General features: G+C 34.4%; 1 protein-coding gene across 1 annotated transcript; it reads right to left on the minus strand.

Moving 5' to 3' along the window:
• Positions 1 to 3,059: 3,059 nt before the first annotated feature.
• Positions 3,060 to 7,382, minus strand: LOC124831052 (cysteine-rich receptor-like protein kinase 19). Its single transcript, XM_047304938.2, has 7 exons — positions 5,626 to 7,382; positions 4,761 to 4,892; positions 4,560 to 4,681; positions 4,275 to 4,485; positions 3,881 to 4,118; positions 3,640 to 3,793; positions 3,060 to 3,517 (listed from the first exon to the last, which is right to left on the minus strand). The coding sequence occupies exons 1-7, from the start codon at positions 7,148 to 7,150 to the stop codon at positions 3,194 to 3,196; spliced, it is 2,706 nt and encodes a 901-aa protein (XP_047160894.2). The 5' UTR covers positions 7,151 to 7,382; the 3' UTR covers positions 3,060 to 3,193.
• Between the last annotated feature and the right edge of the window lie 13,522 nt (positions 7,383 to 20,904).

A 20,904-nucleotide genomic window follows, 5' to 3' on the forward strand; every position in this document is an offset into this window, starting at 1 on the left:
GGTAGAAAAAGAAGGTTTAGATTGAGAAACTTGTGACGCCATGACTGGAGGTTGAGAAAGAATTCCTGATTGTAATTGTCGCTCATGTTGAATTATCATCGAAAAAATTTTGGGTAAAGAAGGCAAGGGATCCATGAGAAGGATCTGAGAGCGAGCAACAGAGTAATTATCATTCAAGCCTCTAAGAAAACAAAGAACACAATCATTTTCACGATATTCCTTCATTGTCTTAGAAACAACACAACAAGAAGCAGAAGATTGGCATTCAGGAATAGGGCGAAAATTGCAAAGTTCATCCCAGAGAATCTTCATTTTAGTGTAATATGCAGTAACACTTAGATCATATTGATGCATTGAATAAAGATCTTGATGCAATCGTGACATTCGAACAGAATCACCTTGGGAGAAACGATCTTTGAGATCCTTCCATGCCGTAGCAGCAGAGTCAATCCAAATAATACTTGTAGCAATCTCATGAGAAACAGAATGATTGATCCAAGATAAAACTAGATTATTGCAACGCTTCCATGCTTGAACCATTGGATCTGTACCAGCTGGACAAGGAATGGAACCATCAACAAAGCCAAATTTATTCTTCATTTGTAGTGCCATAGACATCGAGCGAGCCCATCCATGATAATTGTGACCTTCAAGAATCGGGGAAACAAGCACCAATGAAGGATTCTCATTAGGATGAATGTAATAGTCATGTGTTGTATCTTGCAACGATGCGAGAGTAACAGAGGGAGTAGCCATAAAAGGAGAAGAAAAAGGCAGAAAAGCCAAGAACGAAAGGTAGAAAATGAAGATCTGGACAGGAAAAGAATTGGTTGCGGAAGAACGTGATAAAAAATTAATTTTCTTATGATTGTTGGAGAAATGCCATGGACCAAGAAATTGCAGCTTTAGAAAATACCAAAACTTGGGTTTTGACTGATCTACCTAATGGAAAGCAACCTATCGGATGTAAATGGGTATACAAAATAAAGAGGCATGCTGATGGGAGTATTGAACGATACAAGGCAAGGCTTGTAGCCAAAGGCTACACACAACAACAAGGTTTAGATTACTTTGAGACTTTTTCACCTGTTGTCAAACTCACAACAGTAAGATTGGTTCTAGCTTTAGCAGCTTCCAAACATTGGTATTTACATCAACTAGATGTAACTAATGCCTTTTTACATGGGGATCTAGATGAAGAAGTATACATGTCTCTTCCTCTTGGTTATAAATCTGAAAAACCAGGACAAGTTTGCAAGTTGTTGAAGTCTTTATATGGACTCAAACAAGCCTCTAGACAATGGAATTACAAGTTGACAACTACTTTACTTTCTTTGGGCTACACACAATCAAAATCAGATTATTCACTTTTTGTCAAAAGTGATTCTGCTCATATTACCATCTTGTTTATGTAGATGATATAGTTTTGGCAGGTGATGACATCCAGGAAATCCAAACTGTGAAGGCTCTATTGAATGCAAAGTTCAAGATTAAAGACTTAGGCCAACTCAAGTATTTTCTGGGCTTAGAAATTGCAAGATCTCAACAGGACATTAATTTGTCACAAAGGAAGTATGCTCTAGAGTTACTAGAAGATGCAGGATTGTTGGGGTGTCAACCTGTTTTTCTACTCCTATACAGCCAGGCACAAAATTTTCCAAGACAGAAGGGAAACCCTATTCAGATGTGCAGGCCTATAGAAGACTTCTTGGCAGGTTACTATATCTAACCAACACAAGACCAGATTTATGTTTCGCTGTTAGTACTCTCAGTCAATTTCTTTCCAATCCTTTGGAAGATCACTATGCAGCAGCAATAAGAATCCTGAGATATATCAAGAACAATCCAGGACAAGGATTATTCTTTCCCTCCAACACAGAACATGCTCTCAAGGCTTTTAGTGATTCTGATTGGGCTGCTTGCCCTGACACTAGAAGGTCTGTGACTGGTTTTAATGTGTTCTATGGTGCATCATTAATTAGCTGGAAATCCAAGAAGCAAGGTACTATATCTAGATCATCAACCGAAGCAGAATATAGAGCTTTAGCTTCCACAACATGTGAAATTCAATGGCTTCTGTATTTGCTCCATGATTTGAAACAACCTCTACCACAACCAGTTTCTCTGTTTTGTGACAATCAATCTGCTATACAAATTGCACAAAATCCAGCCATGCATGAAAGAACAAAGCATATTGAAATTGATTGTCATCTCATAAGAGATAAAGTTCAAGCTGGTGTAATTAAGCTCCTGTCCATTTCTACTTCAGCACAACTTGCAGACATTCATACTAAAGCTTTTCATCCAGCACAATTTCAATCTTTGTTGTCCAAGCTGAGCATTAAGGATATATATGCTGCAGCTTGAGGGGGGATATTGGATTTAATTTATTTTCCGTTCATATCTGTGCATTTATCTTCATATATTTATATTCTATTTTTATATTTATATTCCGTTTATATATTGTTTCAAACAATTATATATATGTAAAATTGTACTCTCTTCCTATAGAATAAGAAATACAATTCCTATCCTTTCTTTTCTCATAACACAACTAAGTTAGACATATTGGCGGGATGCAATTGGGAATGAAAATGCCTTAAAAGAAAAATTGTCTTCCTTTTGTTGAACAACAGGGGATGGCATTTGAATAATAGATGTTTGCAATTGAAAGAAAAAAATAAAATTTATATTTCGTTGGTCATGCTTTAATCATCATTGCATTTTGGTTCAAATTTCTTATGATCACACTCTATTGCGCACTTACATTATTATCACCTTTTAAAAAAATATAGTAGATCAAAAGTATAATTAGGTTTTTATTGTATCCATTACTTCATAAATTATAATATTTTCTTTTTTTTTCCAGTCTATATTCAATTTATTTTGTCAAATTACTCACCAATTTTTAGTGTAATATCTTAAAAATTGAAATAAAAATACATTATTTTTCTACATTTCTACTCTTTTTCAACACAAGTTTTATCACTTAAATAATAAAATGTAAAACATGTCATATGTCAACATAAAGCAAGCTATAATAAAAAAAGTTACAATCATTAAAGGCATAAAGTTAAAGCATTATAAATTAAGGGGAAATCTCTTACAGTATCTAAGAAAACATACATCACAAAACAAACTTCAAAGTATCTCGCATACATTAAAACATAAATAGTATATAAAAAAAAGTGAACTATCGAGGATAAAATTCACTCATGGATATTGTATTGGTAGAAGATGGTATGGAACTATCTTGGCCTGAACTCGATTCAAGTGATATAATTGGATTTATTTTGTGGTTCAAGAAAAATGTTGGTTCTTGGGGAGATGGCAACTCAATTGTTTGACTACTAAAATATGAAACAATTGCTATCATTGTAGGTCTAGCCTCTGGATCTTCCTGAACACATAATAGACCAATCTGAACGCATCTCATGAATTCAATCTTAGAATAATTTTCTTCTAATTTTGGGTCCAATGCACTTAATATTGTTTCATCCCTCCAATGTCTCCAAACCTATAAAAAAGTTTTAAACTTGCATGTGTCATTACACTTTTGTATTTGTAATAATTGTTTTCTTTATACATTACCCACAAATAATGATCAAGTAAGATAACTCCCAAAAATTTGGCACTCACAAACTTTAGAAGACCATCAGCAACACGATGCGATTCATTTGAACTTATATTCTTTTTTCCACTTATAATCTCGAGAATCATAACACCAAAACTGTAAACATCAGATTTCTCAGAAAATTGTCCCAACATAGCATACTCTGGAGACATATAGCCACTGCATAATCAACGAAAAGTTAAGAAAATAATCTTAAAAATATTATGCAAAGCATGAGAAGTGTAGGAAAGAGTATTAAAAACTTACTATGTTCCAATAATTCTATTTGTACTTTCCTCTTCTTGATCTATTTCAACAATTCTAGCAAGTCCAAAATCTGAAATTTTGGGATTCATATTTTCATCTAATAGTACATTACTCGGTTTAAGGTCACGATGTATAACTTTAAGTCGAGAATGTTCATGTAAATATACAATTCCTCGAGCAATGCCAGCTATGATTTTGTGACGCTCACTCCAACTTAAAATTTTTTCTTGTTTAGTATCTACAAAAAATAATCATTATATATGTAAGTCATACATGTTTTTGATAAAGTTCTTGAATTAGTTTAAGATAAAGTACATTAAACATCATAAGTACATAATTAACTAATGCTAAATTAAGAAAAATAAAATATATATATATGTATAAAGCATCTCACCAAATAAGAAGTAGTCTAGACTTTTGTTTGGCACATATTCATATATAAGTATTTTTTCTTGTTCATCAAGACAAAATCCTATGAAAGCCACCAAATTTCTATGTTGAAGTTTGGCTATTAATAGAACCTCGTTTTTAAACTCTTGTATGCCTTGTCTAGAATTTCTTGAAAGTCTCTTTACAGCAATGGATCGTCCATCATAAAGAATGCCCTAAAAATATAAATAAGTATTTATTAAAAAGGTAGAAACATATGAGAAATAAAATTTAACATGCCTTTTTTTACCTTGTAAACTTCTCCAAATCCACCTTTTCCAATTTTGTTGTCATGTGAGAAGTTACTTGTTGCTGCTTCAATTATTGGTAGATTGAATTGCAAAGATTCTATAGTTGAACTTTCTTGTCCAACTAAATAAAAATATATCAATTTTTAAACTGTTTCAAAACTATTTTATTGAAAAGATAGTAAAAAATATTTCATACTCACAATTTTCTTGAAGAATAGTTCTATTGTTTTTTCTGTTCTTTCTTCGTATCAAATAATAACAAAAGATGAAAAGTATTCCTGATGCAACTATGCTAGAAGTAATGATCAAGATAATTCTTGAGTGATTTTCACCTACATTATAGAAACACATGTCAATAAGTCCAGTAAATTGATAAAAAAAAAGACTATTTTGTATAAACTAAAAAAAAATATTGGTGAAGAAAACCAACCTTGATTCGAACCACACTATGTGCTAAAATCATAGATAATCTGATGCAAGATTTATAATATTGTAAAACAAAAGCTACAGACCTCATATTCCAAAGTGCGAAGATCACAAATAAAAATATGTTATCAGAGATTAGAAATTTAAGTATTGAAGAAAATATGTCAATGTTAATAACACAGTAAATTTTCATAAGGTCTTATCCTTCTGTGGTGACAAGTTCTCATAAGGTTATGTCTTTCTAGAATGTTCCGCACATTATAAACTTATACAAATCTATGGTATAAATACAAAGTGAATCTATCTCCAATTCCAAATTTTCATAATGACATTTAAAACGTGTGTTTGCATAAAAACACACCACTGATCATTTAGTATTTTCTGCTATATTATTTACTCTTAGCATAAGAAGATTTTATTTTAGGAAGGAAAATGATGATTTGATAATCATTTAACAACTTAATATGGTTTTAAGAATAACCAGTTCACTAGAAAAGATAAACTTTAATCATTATTACGAAGGAAAAAATAGTAAAATAAGGGTGTTAAGTGAGGAGATAAATCTGTTGGATTATGGATATATATCGTCGTCCTTCCTTTTATTAGCATGGGAATCATGGTGAATAGAAATAAAAAAACCTGGTGGGGGAGGAGGAGCAGATGGCGCGAGATTGTAAAACTTGAACAATTCAAAGCGAAGAATACAGCTCGGATACAGAACCCGTCCACCCACGCTTCCCAAACTGCTCCATGGAATTGTTGTTCCAATCACATCATTGAGGCACCCAATGCAACTATTGGTTGATAGATCCGATGAGCACTGAGCAAGAATGTACACTGTTTGCTTATCGTTCAATCTCAGAGATTCATCTGTTTCGAATTTGTTATCAGTGTTCCCAGTCATTGTGGCCACCTTAGCTAACTTGTTTGATAAATCAGAAGCAACGGAGGACTGTATCGGACTGCTGTTGCTGATATTCAGATTGTAAAATCTCGGATTTGTTTCGGCGGTGGAGAAGAAATTTATGTTGGAATAGCGAAGCCAGCAGTGATTGTACCATATTACAGCCTCGGCAGAAGCCAACCCACAGTCGGAGGTTATTCTGTCCGTTGCGTTTTTGATGCATTGTTCACAGAGGCGAGCAGCAATGTCGATACGGCACCTGAAGAGGCCATATACTGTTCCCTCTTGAGTCTGGAATCCAGGTTTAGAGATGGCGTTGGAAGACAAGTGAAAGAGGAGGGTTCGGAGGTTTGATTGGAAATCAGCGTCAAGTTTGTTGTTTGAGCAGTTGTGAGAAATATAGCCAGGATCTTCTGAATATTCAGAATCTCTGTTTGCATAATTTGTTTCTGGGACGAGTCCTTTAGGTGCCTCATCGGTGACGCGATAGAAAGGGTACAATTCATACCTGATGTTACAACTGGGAAACAGAACTCTTCCTCCTTGCTTTCCGTTACAGCATGTTGGAATATTTGATATTGCTTCATCAAGGCAGTCTGAGCATTGTTGGAGTGAAAGGTCTTGTGTGCACTGAGTTAGACAGTAAAGAGTCTGAAGTTTCGGTAAGGTTCCATTGTTTGTGTAATACTTGTTTCTAGAATTGGCTGCTTCACGTGCAGTTTGTTTCATGGTGTCTTCCAGTAAACTCCTGAAGCTTGATGGGTCGGAGGAGATATTGGCCACGTTCCACACGTAATATCCGGGAGATGTGTTCACAGCTGAGAAGAAAGAGCGGTCGGAATACCGAACCATGCATTCGTCGTACCAAATCACACTCGATTTGGACAGGGAACAGTCTGTGTCTGAAGACAGAGTCTGGGTTGCGTTTGCAACGCAATCTTTGCAGGCGTGAGAGAGAAGATCACCCCTGCACATGAAAAGACCATATACTGTATCAGAGGAGTTTGTGCCAAGGATTGTGTTGTTGTAGAATCCGTTGGCGTTGGCTGTAGCGTTGGAAGATAAGGAAGAGAGGAGGGTCCTCAGATTCGCCTGATAGGTGCTGTTGTCACTGCTCTTTTCTTCACTGCAAACTCTATGATAAGCAGCGTCGGCGCCCTTTGCTTTACCAACTGCGAGATGGAAAATGATAATACAAAGGAAGAAGAACTTGCAGGGATTCCAGGTCATGCTTCTGTTCATCTTCCACAACACTCTCATATGGATTTTTGTTGTTCATAGATAATGGAAAATAAGATACAACATTAATATTTATAAGACACTTTATTTTTGAAAGAAAAATGTTTGAATAGTATGAAAGTCATCTTCCGCGTAAGTTAATTAAACCATTTTTTATATTAAGAGACATGGAAGTGAGGGTAAGGGGGAAGCAAGTCAACGAAGGAAGAAAGACAAAGTTGGAGGAAGTAGGACGCATGGTTTTGTTAATGTGTGTGACACAAAAGAAACTGCGATACAATTAACAAAGCCACAAAGACCAGCATTATAAATGGGAAAATGGTATGTGTTATAATGAATAAAGGTGGGTTTGGGTGTCATGAATTTAATTCTTTTTACGTTGTGTGTTATAATGAATAAAGGTGTTATATTGAAAAAAGGACGCAGGAATATTAATAAGTATTTAAAATGTAGGCAATGGTTTCAGAAATGAATATAAGTTGTGGAATTTGTTGACCAAAAAATCATACAAGTGAATTTAAGGGTCATTACTGGTTGGGAGGTTATGTTTGGTGACCCCAAGAAGTGGGGAAGAAGCCATTCTTACTGAGGGGACCAAGTTGGACAAGTGCAGAGCTAATCTGCAGAAAAAACATTGTCGTAATCGTTTACAGTGGCCTCGTAAACGATTACACGAGAGAAATCACTGTTTTGTACAGAAAGTTGAACTGAAGTAGTCAGTTGTGGTGTCCTGGGTGATCATTAGCAAAAGCTGTTAATTTAAAGCACAAGTCCACTTGTATTTACTTGGTGTTGGTGTTTGACTGGTGGTAGAGGGTAGGTGATGGGAGGTGACCCCAAGAAGTGGGGAAGAAGTCATTCTTACTGAAGGGACCAAGTTGGAGAAGTGCATGGCTAATCTATAGAAAAAACACTGTGCTAATCATTTACAGTGGCCAGGTAAACGATTACACGAGAGAAATCACTATTTTGTACAGAAAGTTGAACTGAAGTAGTCCGCTGTGGTGTTGATGAGTCAACATTTTCTCAATTTCACTTAGCTTATTGTACCGAATTTAATCAGGGAATTGTACTTAAATGTCCAGTATTTTCCTATTTTTTTTAATTGTGTTCAATTTGATCAGAAATTCTTATTTTAATTAATTTGAATTATCTGAGGTTAATTACTTGCATTATCAATTGTAGGGAAATTGTTGGATAATATTTGGAGACTTAAAATGTGACATCAATTATATTTTAAGCTAAAATGTTAAGAGATGTGAATTTCATTTTTTTTAAAAGGGACTTGCACTAGTGTCACGGTTTTGGCATTCATTTCTTCTAAGAAGCACTCACGGCACATTCATTTTGGCAACAAGACCACATGTTTTGGACAACACAAAGGCTGCCACACTCACGTTCAAGTGAAGAAAATAGTAGGGCCACCACTTGGTTGAAAGATCACGTTGGGAGCAACTCCTAAATACAATGTGCTGAATTTTATTAAAGGAAGAAAATAGCATGGCCCACAATTGAGATTGAGATTAAAGAAAGAATGATAATGCTCCAAAATGACCTTCACGTGAAAGGGGAATTAAGAAGCATTAATTGGCTTGTTTCTCACGGCCAGCACATGCATCAACGTGGAAATTAGAATGAAAGTGGAGAAGGGTTTCACGGTCATACTACCATTACTTTTTGGCTTTATAAAATTTGTAGTCATGGAGCAACTTGGAGGGCCCATGTTCACTTTTGCACGTCCAGAGTGAAGAAATGGAGAAAGCTTGTTATAATATTCAATAATAGTACTTGGACAATGGGCCGCCACATCTTGCTTGGCTTGCAACGTGATTTAGCAAAATAGAAGGTCACGGCGGCTGGAATAAAGTGGTAAGGGCTGGAACCGTGACAGGAGAGAGTAGCTTCCAAAAAGGTTCCGTGATGGAGGAATAAGTAGTGATTTATACTGCTGGAAATACACAAGCAAAGAGCAAGAAAAGTCACGGTCCAGCTGGGAGAGATCACAGCCTGCTGCAAGCAAAAAGAAGTGCAGCACTTTGAAGAAGACCTTCACGGTCCAGCAATGTTCTGGGATTTGATTCTTCATTCATTCCATCAAGAGCTGATTTCACGTGAGGCTGGAATGGTGTGCACGGAAATGAAAGCCAGCAGCTTGGTCCAGCACCAACACTTGGTGGGCAGCAGCACAACCTCATCCAGCATGCACAGCAGAAGAAGCTACAACAGTTTGGAGTGGGGCACACGGTTGAAAGGAATTTGCGTGAATGGGGGGAAGCCTAAGCAAAGCCTAAGCAAACGGACACCACATAGAAGACCTCTTTTGTCACGACTAGGAGCAATTTAGTAGAAGAAAGTCAAAGATGCTACGGAGACAAAAATGCAAATTATGGAAGAAAATTAGGAAGGCACACCGAGAAAGGGGGAGGGCTGTCTCTCCATAGAAGGATATAAGCCAGTTGCAGCAGAAGAAATGACACGGCCTTGGAGGCCTGGAAGAAGCTCACGGCTCTTTCTCTTCCAGTAGCCTTCTCGGTTTTCATTTTCACAGTGCACAAATGTTATAGAATTTTATTTCTGAAGGGTGTGGTTCAGTAGAGGTTTTTACAGTTTGCTATTTCATTTTCATCTGTACCAAACATTTTATTTCAAGTGTTGAATCTTCGGTGAATTCCATTTTCAATTAAGTGTTTTTATTTTATCTGTTGTATTTTACCGTTTAGTATTTTCTGCACCGTTAAATTCTGTCATTGTGTTTTACTGGTCATGGTATTTTCAAGAGTTGTTTTTACGGTTTATTTTTGCTGAAGCTTTTAGTAAATTTTAATTACACTGTCATTAGTGTTCTGTGTTTTAATTTCCAACACTGCGTAATTTTTCCATTGTCTATTTTTACCGTCTTTTACCGTTCAGTTTTTACCGTCGTTAAAATTTATTTCAACGTTTTTAATTTTTCTATATTTAATTTCTAGTCCGTTTTAATTTTTTCGCATTAAACCAAAACCATAAACCCCCCACTTCGTGTTAGATCTGAGACTGAACCCAAATTGGTCCTTGAGAGACGACCTAGGAGTCACATCCTAGCTATACTGCATTATTTAATTGCAAATCAAATTTGATCGGTCGCGACAGCTGTATCAGGTGTCATGGGTGATCATTGGCAAAAATTTTTACTTTCAGACACAAGTCCACTTGTATTTACTTGGTGTTGGTGTTTCAGTGGTGGTAGAGAGTGGTAAGTGATTGGAGGTGACCCCAAGAAGTGGAGAAGAAGCCATTCTTACTTAGGGGACCAAGTTGGACAAGTGCAGAGCTAATCTGCAGAAAAAACACTGTGGTAATCGTTTACTGGGTCCTTGTAATCGATTACAATGGCAAAAAAGGCCTAAACTTGATTACCATGACATAATTTGAAAGGTCTTTGAGTATAGATTCCAACAAAACAAGAATCAACTCATTTGGAGTTCGGTGGAGAAAGTTATGAGCAAAAGAACAAGTAAAGGTAAGAGTTGGCAAGAATATATGAAACGCTAACTTGAAAGAATAAACTGTACCAACTCAGATGTCCAAAAATTACAAATTAGTAGTCATTGGAAAGATTTTTGAGTCTATTTTCTAATAAAAAAGAATCACATCATTTGGAGGTCGGTGAGAAAAGTTATCATTAAAATAGCCAGCAAAGGTCAAAGTTGACAGCATGTTATCTAACTCAAATTGCCTTTGGCTACTTATGTGCGCACAGGTGGCTCCTACAGCACAAGTTTTTATACAAAACTAGACTTTTGTTCGTGTAATCGTTTACAAGGCTCTTGTAATCGATTACAAGACACAAAATGGCCTGCACTTGTTTCAACACTTGAACCAACTTGGTCTTGACACCAACATTGGGTCTTTCCTTCACCATGGACTGCCCAAACCCTAGTTTCCTCCCTCTACTCACACTTAAACACTAAAAACAACTCTCATCAACTGAAGAAATATGGAAAAATAACGTAAAATGTCTTTGGCTACCTGTGTGCCCACAACTAGCTCCTATAGCACAAGTTTTTGTACAAAAACCAGATTTCTTTTCGTGTAATCGTTTACAGTGTCCTTGTAATCGATTACAGTGTCAAAAAAGGTGTAAACTTGATTTCCAAGGCATAATTTGAAAGGTCTTTTTGAGTCTAGATTCCAACAAAACAAGAATCAACTCATTTGGAGTTCGGTGAAGAAAGTTATGAGCAAAAGAACAAACAAAAGTCAGAGTTGGCAAGAATATAAAACGTTAACTTGAAAGAATAAATTGTACCAACTCAGATGTCCAACAATTACAAATTAGTAGTCATTGGAAAGATTTTTGAGTCAAGTTTCTCATAAAAAAAGAATCACATCATTTGAAGGTCGGTGGGAAAAGTTATCAGTGAAATAGCTAGCAAAGGTCAAAGTTGACAGCATGTTACTCACCCAAGTTGCTCATCTCATAAACATTGTTTCTTTCCTCCATCATGGGGTGCCAAAAATGACTTTTGAACAAAAAAATCAACTATAAAATATTATTACTTTTGTGAATACTGGGTGCCCAAACATGACTTTCCAGCCTCTACTCACACTTAAACACTAAAATCAAGTGAAAATTAGTGAATTTATGCCAAAAAATTAAAAATTTTGACTATGGTCACCTAGGTTACCACACCGGACTCCTCCAGTACAAGTTTCTGTACAAATCCTGGATTTTGTTCGTGTAATCGTTTACCAAGCATCTGTAAACGATTACAAGTGTATTTTTTGGTGCAGAAGTTTCAAGACTTCATCTAAGTTGTTCATCTCATAAACATTGTTCATTTCCTCAATCATGGGGTGCCCAAACATGACTTTCCAGCCTATACTCACACTCGAACACTAAAATCAAGTGAAAACCAGTTGATTTATGTCAAAAAATTAAAAATTTTGACTATGGTCACCTAGGTTAGCACAGTTGACTCCTGCAGTACAAGTTTCTGCACAAATCCTGGATTTTGTTCGTGTAATCGTTTGCCAAGCATCTGTAAACGATTACAAGTGTATTTTTTGGTGCAGAAGTTTCAAGACTTCATCTAAGTTGTTCATCTCATAAACATTGTTCATTTCCTCAATCATGGGGTGCCTAAACATGAGTTTCGAGCCTATACTCACACTCAAACACTAAAATCAAGTGAAAACCAGTTGATTTATGCCAAAAAATTAAAAATTTTGACTATGGTCACCTAAGTTACCACAATTGACTCCTCCAGTACAAGATTCTGTACAAATCCTGGATTTTGTTCGTGTAATCGTTTACCAAGCATCTGTAAACGATTACAAGTGTATTTTTTGGTGCAGAAGTTTCAAGACTTCATCTAAGTTGTTCATCTCATAAACATTGTTCATTTCCTCAATCGTGGGGTACCCAAACATGACTTTCCAGCCTATACTCACACTCAAACACTAAAATCAAGTGAAAACCAGTTGATTTATGCCAAAAAAAACTAAAAAATTTGACTATGGTCACCTAGGTTACCACAACTGACTCCTCCAGTAGAAGTTTCTGTACAAATCCTGGATTTTGTTCATGTAATTGTTTACCAAGCATCTGTAAACGATTACAAGTGTATATTTTGGTGCAAAAGTTTCATGACTTCATCTAAGTTGTTCATCTCATAAACATTGTTTATTTCCTCAATCATGGGGTGCCCAAACATGACTTTCCAGCCTATACTCACACTCAAACACTAAAATCAAGTAAAAACCAGTAGATTTATGTCAAAAAAATAAAAAGTTTGACTATGGTCACCTAGGTTAGCACAACTGACTCCTGCAGTACAAGTTTCTGTACAAATCCTGGATTTTTTTCGTGTAATCGTTTGCCAAGCATCTGTAAACGATTACAAGTGTATTTTTTGGTGTAGAAGTTTTAACACTTCATCTAAGTTGTTCATCTCATAAACATTGTTCATTTCCTCAATCATGGGGTGCCCAAACATGACTTTCCAGCCTATACTCACACTCAAACACTAAAATCAAGTGAAAACCAGTTGATTTATGCCAAAAAAACTAAAAATTTTTACTATGGTCACCTAGGTTACCACAACTGACTCCTCCAGTAGTAGTTTTTGTACAAATCCTGGATTTTGTTCGTGTAATTTTTTACCAAGCATCTGTAAACGATTACAAGTGTATTTTTTGGTGCAGAAGTTTCAAGACTTCATCTAAGTTGTTCATCTCATAAACATTGTTCATTTCCTCAATCATGGGGTGCCCAAACATGACTTTCCAGCCTATACTCACACTCGAACACTAAAATCAAGTGAAAACCAGTTGATTTATGTCAAAAAATTAAAAATTTTGACTATGGTCACCTAGGTTAGCACAGTTGACTCCTTCAGTACATGTTTTTGTATAAATCCTGGATTTTGTTCGTGTAATCGTTTGCCAAGCATCTGTAAACGATTACAAGTGTATTTTTTGGTGCAGAAGCTTTAAGACTTCATCTAAGTTGTTCATCTCATAAACATTGTTCATTTCCTCAATCATGGGGTGCCCAAACATGACTTTCCAGCCTATACTCACACTCAAACACTAAAATCAAGTGAAAACCAGTTGATTTATGACAAAAAATTAAAATTTTTGACTATGGTCACCTAGGTTAGCACAGTTGACTCCTGCAGTACAAGTTTCTATGCAAATCCTGGATTTTGTTCGGGTAATCGTTTACCAATGAGTTGTAATCGATTACAACCGTGTTTTTTGGTGCAAAAGTTCCAGGACTTAACCTAACTTCATCATGTCACAAGCATTGTTTCATTCCTCCATCAAATATATCAGTATTAATCAAAGTGGCCACTTTATTCATTAACAATTCAAACAAAACCATATTTCACAATGACAATAACAAAGGAAATTCAATTAACATTAATAATATGTACAATTTTGTATTACTTTCTCTTAACATTGAACAAAATATATTTCAAATTACAAACATTTGTTCATCTATGTACAATTTTGTATTACTTTCTCTTAAGAAATCTATACAAATATCACTCATATTTTATTCTAAGAAATCGAGTGTAAGGAGTCCTAAGCACTCTGCTCTTGTAAGGCCTTCGTGACCCTATCCTCACGTAAGTCTTCATTGGAGGTGGATTGGTGGACATGCCTCCCGGGGAAAAAAAATCCAATGTTCGTGGACGGTTCTTCACATAAAACACTCTGTCCACCATCTCCGCAATCAGTGACCGGTGCTCCTCTGTCAAATGCTCGTTCAAAGTAGAAATATACTTTGTTAAAAAGGAGTGACTAACCCTCAACTGCATCAACAACAAACAAAATAACCAAAACATAAAAGCCCTAAAACAAAAAACAACAAAAAATTTAACAAGGAAAACCCAAAATCCAAACCGAAAACGCAATGTACAAAATGAAGGAAGAATGCATTTACCTTGCTCGTCGAAGGACCATGGTTACCAGAACTTGCCATTTTGCACAATACACTCAACAAAGAGGACGACATTGACCAAAACGAAGAGATGTAACAAAAACGTAGAAGGAGAACGACAAGGAAGAGCGACAACCACAAGGAAGAGGGAGACCGAAAACCAAAAGAGAGAGCTAGAATGAAGATGATGAACGAGAAGGAAGAAAGAGAACGGTGATTTCTAATGAAATAGGGCAAGTGGTATATTTGGAATTCCAAATTTTCTGAAGCTCTCATCAATTTCGATGTCACAATTTCGGAAATAAAAGAAAAAGAATTGGACCAATACACTACTGACACCTGGTGTTGTTAAAAATGTGTTAAAATTTTGTTGTTGGAATATCACGATGTCACTATATTTTTGCTAACAAGTAGTCTTCCACAAAGACTACGGAAAAGTCTTCCCTTTCCCACATCACAAAAGACGTACATGAAGAGCTTTTTTTCAGGGTGACCTTCACAATGGAGGTAAGTGTTCATATGATTCCAATATACTTTCTTCGATTGATTACAAGAAAGAAAAGAATAAAAAGAAATTAGAAGCCAGATTGTTTAAATTTAAGCAAAATTAGTGAAAAATTTATAGTTAACTTATTTTATGTAATAAAATAAATTTAGCTCTAAATTAATATATTTTAAAAAATATTTTTTCAATATTTTCAAAATTATTAATATAAAAAAATTGAAAATTAAATATTAATTAAATATAAATATAAATTGAAAATTATTTAAATATTTATAAATTTTACTAATAATTATTAAATACAATGTCAGCATTCCGTGTTTTTGTTTGACAATCAACGCACATGCAATGAATGCCTCCTTCTCGATCAGCCAATAAGGCATCCCAAAGTCTTGGAGGAAGCAGCTATGAAAAAGACTAAGGTTTGCCTTTGCTTTTCCTCTAAGAAAAGTATTTCACTAACTATTCCACGATCTAGAGGTTGCAAAATTAATGGTGAACCTAGTTTTGTTTTTGTAATTTGGATGGAAAGGCAAGCAACATTTTGATTTCCATAAATCCCTTATAAAATTGAATCCTATACGAATATCTATGACATTTTGTTTTATTAGATTTATAACAGGCCTTATCTTTTAAGCAAAAATATGGAAAGAAACAATATATAACAAAGTCTTCTATCATTTGTTTTGTTGTACTATTATCCAGCCTTTTGAGTTGTACGAGTTGGTGAGAGACATTTATCAAAAGTTATTTCTATCTACTCAGAATTACCTTCATAATAAGAAACACATTAATTTGGATTTAATTGCATAAACAACATTCTCAATGACATGAAAACTTCTTACAACATGTTATTTTCTTGAATTGGATTTTACAATCATTTCATCAATATTTATATTTTCATGTTTTTACTAACATAGTCCTTGAAAGCTTTATCCATCAAAGTTGATATAATACACCAACATTATGTTAAATGAGAGAACTTCATAATAATAGTTAATTGGTTTTTGTGAGAAATGTAGTGTTCTATATGCCTCTTTAAGTGCATAAAAAGAAAGTTATATTTGAAATATGCATTTAATTAAGAAGCTCAACACTTTAATTTCCAGTTACGTTGTATAATTATGGAATATACTTTGATTATATCGAGATTCACTAGTAAAATTATATAATCAATTACGACTTATTATGATAGGTGTTATAATAAATTAACTTATGATACTTTCATAATAAAAGTAATATTATTATGACTAGTGAAAAACAACATGTCATAATAAATTGATCGGTGGCCTTCTCATATAAAGTAACAGTTATTATGACTAGTAAAAGATGACTTGTTATAATAAGTGAAAAGTGGAAAACTTAATATGATAGGTGTAGTGTCATAATAAGTGGGACACTATGGCAAAATTAAGTTGGGTGTTGGAATGAAGCTAAAATAATGAATTGAGTATAATTGTAGTTGTTATTATTCACTACAAGAAATATTAGAATTACATACGCAACATTATATACGGATTTAAATTTGTATATAAGTAAGCTATTATATATGGAAGTTATATACGGATATCAGAAAAGGATTTATGTACGGATATTATATACGGATATTTATATACGAAACAGTCCGTATATAAAGTCCGTATATAAAGTTGGCGCGAGGTGACGGGAAAATTACCCAAGGTTATATCTATATATAACCCGTATTATCCGTATGCAGTTGGAACCAATGTTTTAACTGCGGATATTATATACGGATGTGAGAAATAATTATTTAAAAAAAATGTTTTTCTGATTAATTGGATGTCGTATCACTCTCATTCTCTGATTTTTTTTCCCTCTTTGTCGAACCCTAGAACTCTCTTTTCTCTGTCGAACAATCTTCGTTGTCGAACCCTCTTCTTCGTCCAACCATCTTCATCAATCCTTCATCAACCACTGTCACCTCTCCTCTCCAACCTTCAGTCAGGTCTCATCTTGAACCTGCAATCACCTCTCCTCTCGAACCTCTCTTCTCTGCAACTGTGGGTCGAGTTCTCCGATCGCGAGCCCTGTTAATGACTATGTCGAACCTATGTTCTCTGCAGTTGTCGGTCGACTCCACCCCTCTTCTATCGAACTTTATCATGTCGTAAATCATTCTTCTCTAGAGCCCTAAATCATTCTTCTGTCGAGCCCTAAATCTGGTAAGTGATTCTTCTCTTCCTTTATTTTTCTTGTAATTTGTAATGCCTACAAATCTTTAGAATTGAACCCTAATCTGTGTTAATTTTATTTTAATTGGCCCATTTTTGGTTCGTCTCGCAAGACGTAGTTGGATTTTTACGAGGCATCAATTGAGGGTGTTGTGTTGCGGTTTAAGCTAAGACATAGAACTTGGTGCTAGGAAGGCCGAAGGAAGCAGAAAAAGGTGTTTTTAATTTCCTCTCTTGATCGGGTTGGTATGCAATGTACTTCGGTATATGTGCGTGTATATATATGTATATATATATATATATATATATATATATATATATATATATATATATATATAATGTTAATTTTTTAGTATTGTTGACTATATTAAGTATGTAAAGTCGTGAATGTTATGATATATGTTAGTGTAATGCATGAACATGAATGTATTGGTATTCTGCATTGCTAAAGTTGGATGCCTTGTGTTATAGCCTTTTTGAATCTTAAGCTGGTGTAATATGTTGTTTTTATTTGGTTTAGAATTTTCGGGTGTAAAGTCAAAGAAGTCCTCTACTACAGAGGACTCTAGCTTGCTTCCTTCCGATCTTCCTTCATTTGTTCCTTCATTATAAGGAAGTTTTTCTTCTAGAGTAGTGGTAACAAATTAAGTATGATCTCAAGAGGTGTCCTGTTATGGATATTGTTGTTGTTGTTGAGGTATTGGTGTTGGATTTGACTAAGATTTGTTATGGTGGTGTTAGTTGCTATGGTTGTGGTTGCTCTTCTACCACTATAACTACACTAGATTCCCTCATTTGAAAGGGTCTATCACCAGGCCAAGCCATTAGGTTGAGAACATGAAACTTTGAAAATATCCTCAGTTATGACATCTGCTATGTCCATCAAGTATCCTCTTTTGATGTAGTATATGAATTGGGCTTTAGCAATGGTGAAGCTAGGTACATGGGAGGTAGGGGTCACATTAGAAATCAGAAAGGTGACCCATATTTGTGATTGTTTTCATTCTTTTCCTTTGCAAGTCTTTGAGGTTTTGCAGACCTCCCTAGCTTAGTGTCACTCCTCTTATGAAATCCTTGAACAGTTCCCCTTCGTCATTGGATTTATTTCTAGTGAGCTACAAGAATCCTTGATATTTTTTGAATATGCATTTCTCAATTTTGTCCAACTGAAGTAAATCATCAATTGAACTTTTAAATTCATTCAGCACCTCATTACTCCCAATCAAAAAACTAAGTTAAATGAATCTGAACTTTTGGTTCAATGGTGCAGCATGTAAAAACTAATAAGATGCCTCATTTGAAAGGCTTAGACATCTCTTCCTGTCTGTGTAAGTAGTTTGATGTTTCAGCCATGCCAAAATTGGGTTAACATATTTCAGTTACCATTTAAGTATACCAAAACATAAAACTCTAGCTAGTGGCTCTAATTAAATGACACAACTTACATTGCCCCTCATAATGCACAATGCCCTTGTATTAAAATTTATTGTTAGTTTTTAAATATAGTGGCAAGGCTGCAAAAAAAAATCTGGTGACACCTCTAACAGTCAAGTACAACTAACAATGGAAATTCAAAATCAAATGCAGACAGTTTAGATGCATTGAGAAAGGATCGTGAAGCTGTCAGGTCATTCCAGAACCTTATTCAAAACACAAATTCTGCCACACTAGCTTCTTTGAATGTTGGACAATTCAAATATGTGTCCCCACATATGATCAAAACCACCTCTGATGTAATTAGTAAGATGTCACCTGATGAACTGCAAAAAATGCTTGACATGGCTTCTTCATTTGAAGTGGACAACCAATTTTTAAGAGGAGGTCCCCCTAATTCTTCTAACCCAATTTTTATCCGTATATAAGTTATATACGGATATATCCGTATATAATTTTCGTATATAAGTTATATACGGATAAATCCGTATATAAACCTAGCTACGATGGTATTATATACGGATTTTTGCCCATATGTAATCCGTATATAAACACGTATTATATACGGATTTTGGGTCTTATATACGGATTTTTGCTGTATGTAATACACTTTTTTCTTGTAGTGATTATTAAAGCAAGAAAGGTACGTGTGATGGATTTAGTATTAGAAATATGTTCTAGAATCTATTTTAATGTCATTAATTAATGTGTTGTTTGTTTTTGTTCAGATATTGTATTTTTGTGGTGACATTTATAGCTTCTAAAACGTTGACATTCTCCATTGTTGACCGAGTTTCACGTTTCCAGGTAAATATTCTTAAAATTTTCCTTTTAATGAACATATAATTATTTGTTTGCTTGAATATATTGTATGTTACATATGTAATTATTTGTTTCCTTGAATATATTGTTTGCTTTAATATATTGTATATGGTGCATATGTAATTATTTGTTTACTTGAATATATTGTTTACTTGAATATATTGTATGTTGTATATGTAATTATTTATTTGTTTGAATATATTCTTGTTTTAAATACTTGAAGTTGTTTTGGATTACAATTCAATTTTATGTCCCTTGTGTTGTATTTCTAGTATGTACTGGGTTCTACCGATGAACAAAGTACCACAATTTGATCACTTATGCTTGCTCCAAGAACGACTTTTCTTTTTGTCAAATTTTTCTTGGATTCACTTTAGCAAGATGAACGTTGACACTATCAAGGAAAATTATTCTTATTCTTTTTATCATGTCTATTTTTATAGTGTTTTTCATCTTTTCCTTTGTGTAGGGTTCAAGGTTGAGGTGCTTTAGAGACCAAACAGTCCTGTTTTGTCATTGTCAAATAAATTATTGGGTGAGGATAGCAGCAAAATTGTAGCAAGTGGAGGAGAAGATGGTATTGTTCGACTATGGTTTGTTAGCTCGAGTGGTGGATGAGGACAATGTGCTTTCAAGGTTACACTTTATGGGCACGAAAAACCTGTAAATATAATGTCCATTACTGTGTACAAGTTCATATATTTTGGTTTTTACTGTTTGGTAATTTAGTACTGTTTTTTGTCAATTTGAGAGTTTGATTTTTATAAGCTATTTGTAACTATTAAGTGCATATCTAGAGTCATATATTTATTTTTAAAAAATCATAAATTACATACGGATTTTTTCGTATGTAATTACATACAGATTTTTCTGTATGTAATTATATACAGATTTTACGTACAAACTTTTTTGTGTGTAATTACATACAACTGTAATTACATATGAAAAAAATCTGTATGTAACTTACCTATGACTGTTTTACATACAGATTTTTGTTCGTATGTAATCCATATGTAACATTATTTTACATACGAACTTTGGAGCTTATATACGTATTTTGGCTGTATATAACTACAATTTTTCTTGTAGTGACACATAAGATCGTAATATTTATTTTTAAGTATTGAATCCTAAATTGTCCGGTTGGACAGTCTAAAAAAAGTAATAACTTTTTCATAGTTTAATAATATATATAAATTTTAATATACATGTCTTAAATTTCATGAAAATTTGTAGTTGTATTTTGTAATGATCTTCGAGTTCATATTTGATTGTGATTTATAATCACTTTCATTTCATGTAACCTGAAGACCAATTCGAAATGCTCGTAAAATTTCGTGAAATTTTAGATATGTTGTTTAAAATTTATATTTTTAATAAACTAAAAAAAGTGAAT

This window comes from Vigna umbellata, chromosome 3 (assembly GCF_029865625.1).
Source record: "Vigna umbellata cultivar VRB3 chromosome 3, Vumbellata_1.0, whole genome shotgun sequence".
NCBI lineage: Eukaryota > Viridiplantae > Streptophyta > Magnoliopsida > Fabales > Fabaceae > Vigna > Vigna umbellata.

Bases quoted from the DNA above. Each gene is read 5' to 3' on its own strand.
- LOC124831052 (XM_047304938.2), bottom strand. From the start codon at position 7,150: ATGAGAGTGTTGTGGAAGATGAACAGAAGCATGACCTGGAATCCCTGC. The intron at 4,486-4,559 runs GTAAAAAAAGGC...TTATATTTTTAG, and splicing joins GATTTGGAGAAGTTTACAAG to GGCATTCTTTATGATGGACG. The intron at 3,794-3,880 runs GTAAGTTTTTAA...TTGATTATGCAG, and splicing joins AATAGAATTATTGGAACATA to TGGCTATATGTCTCCAGAGT.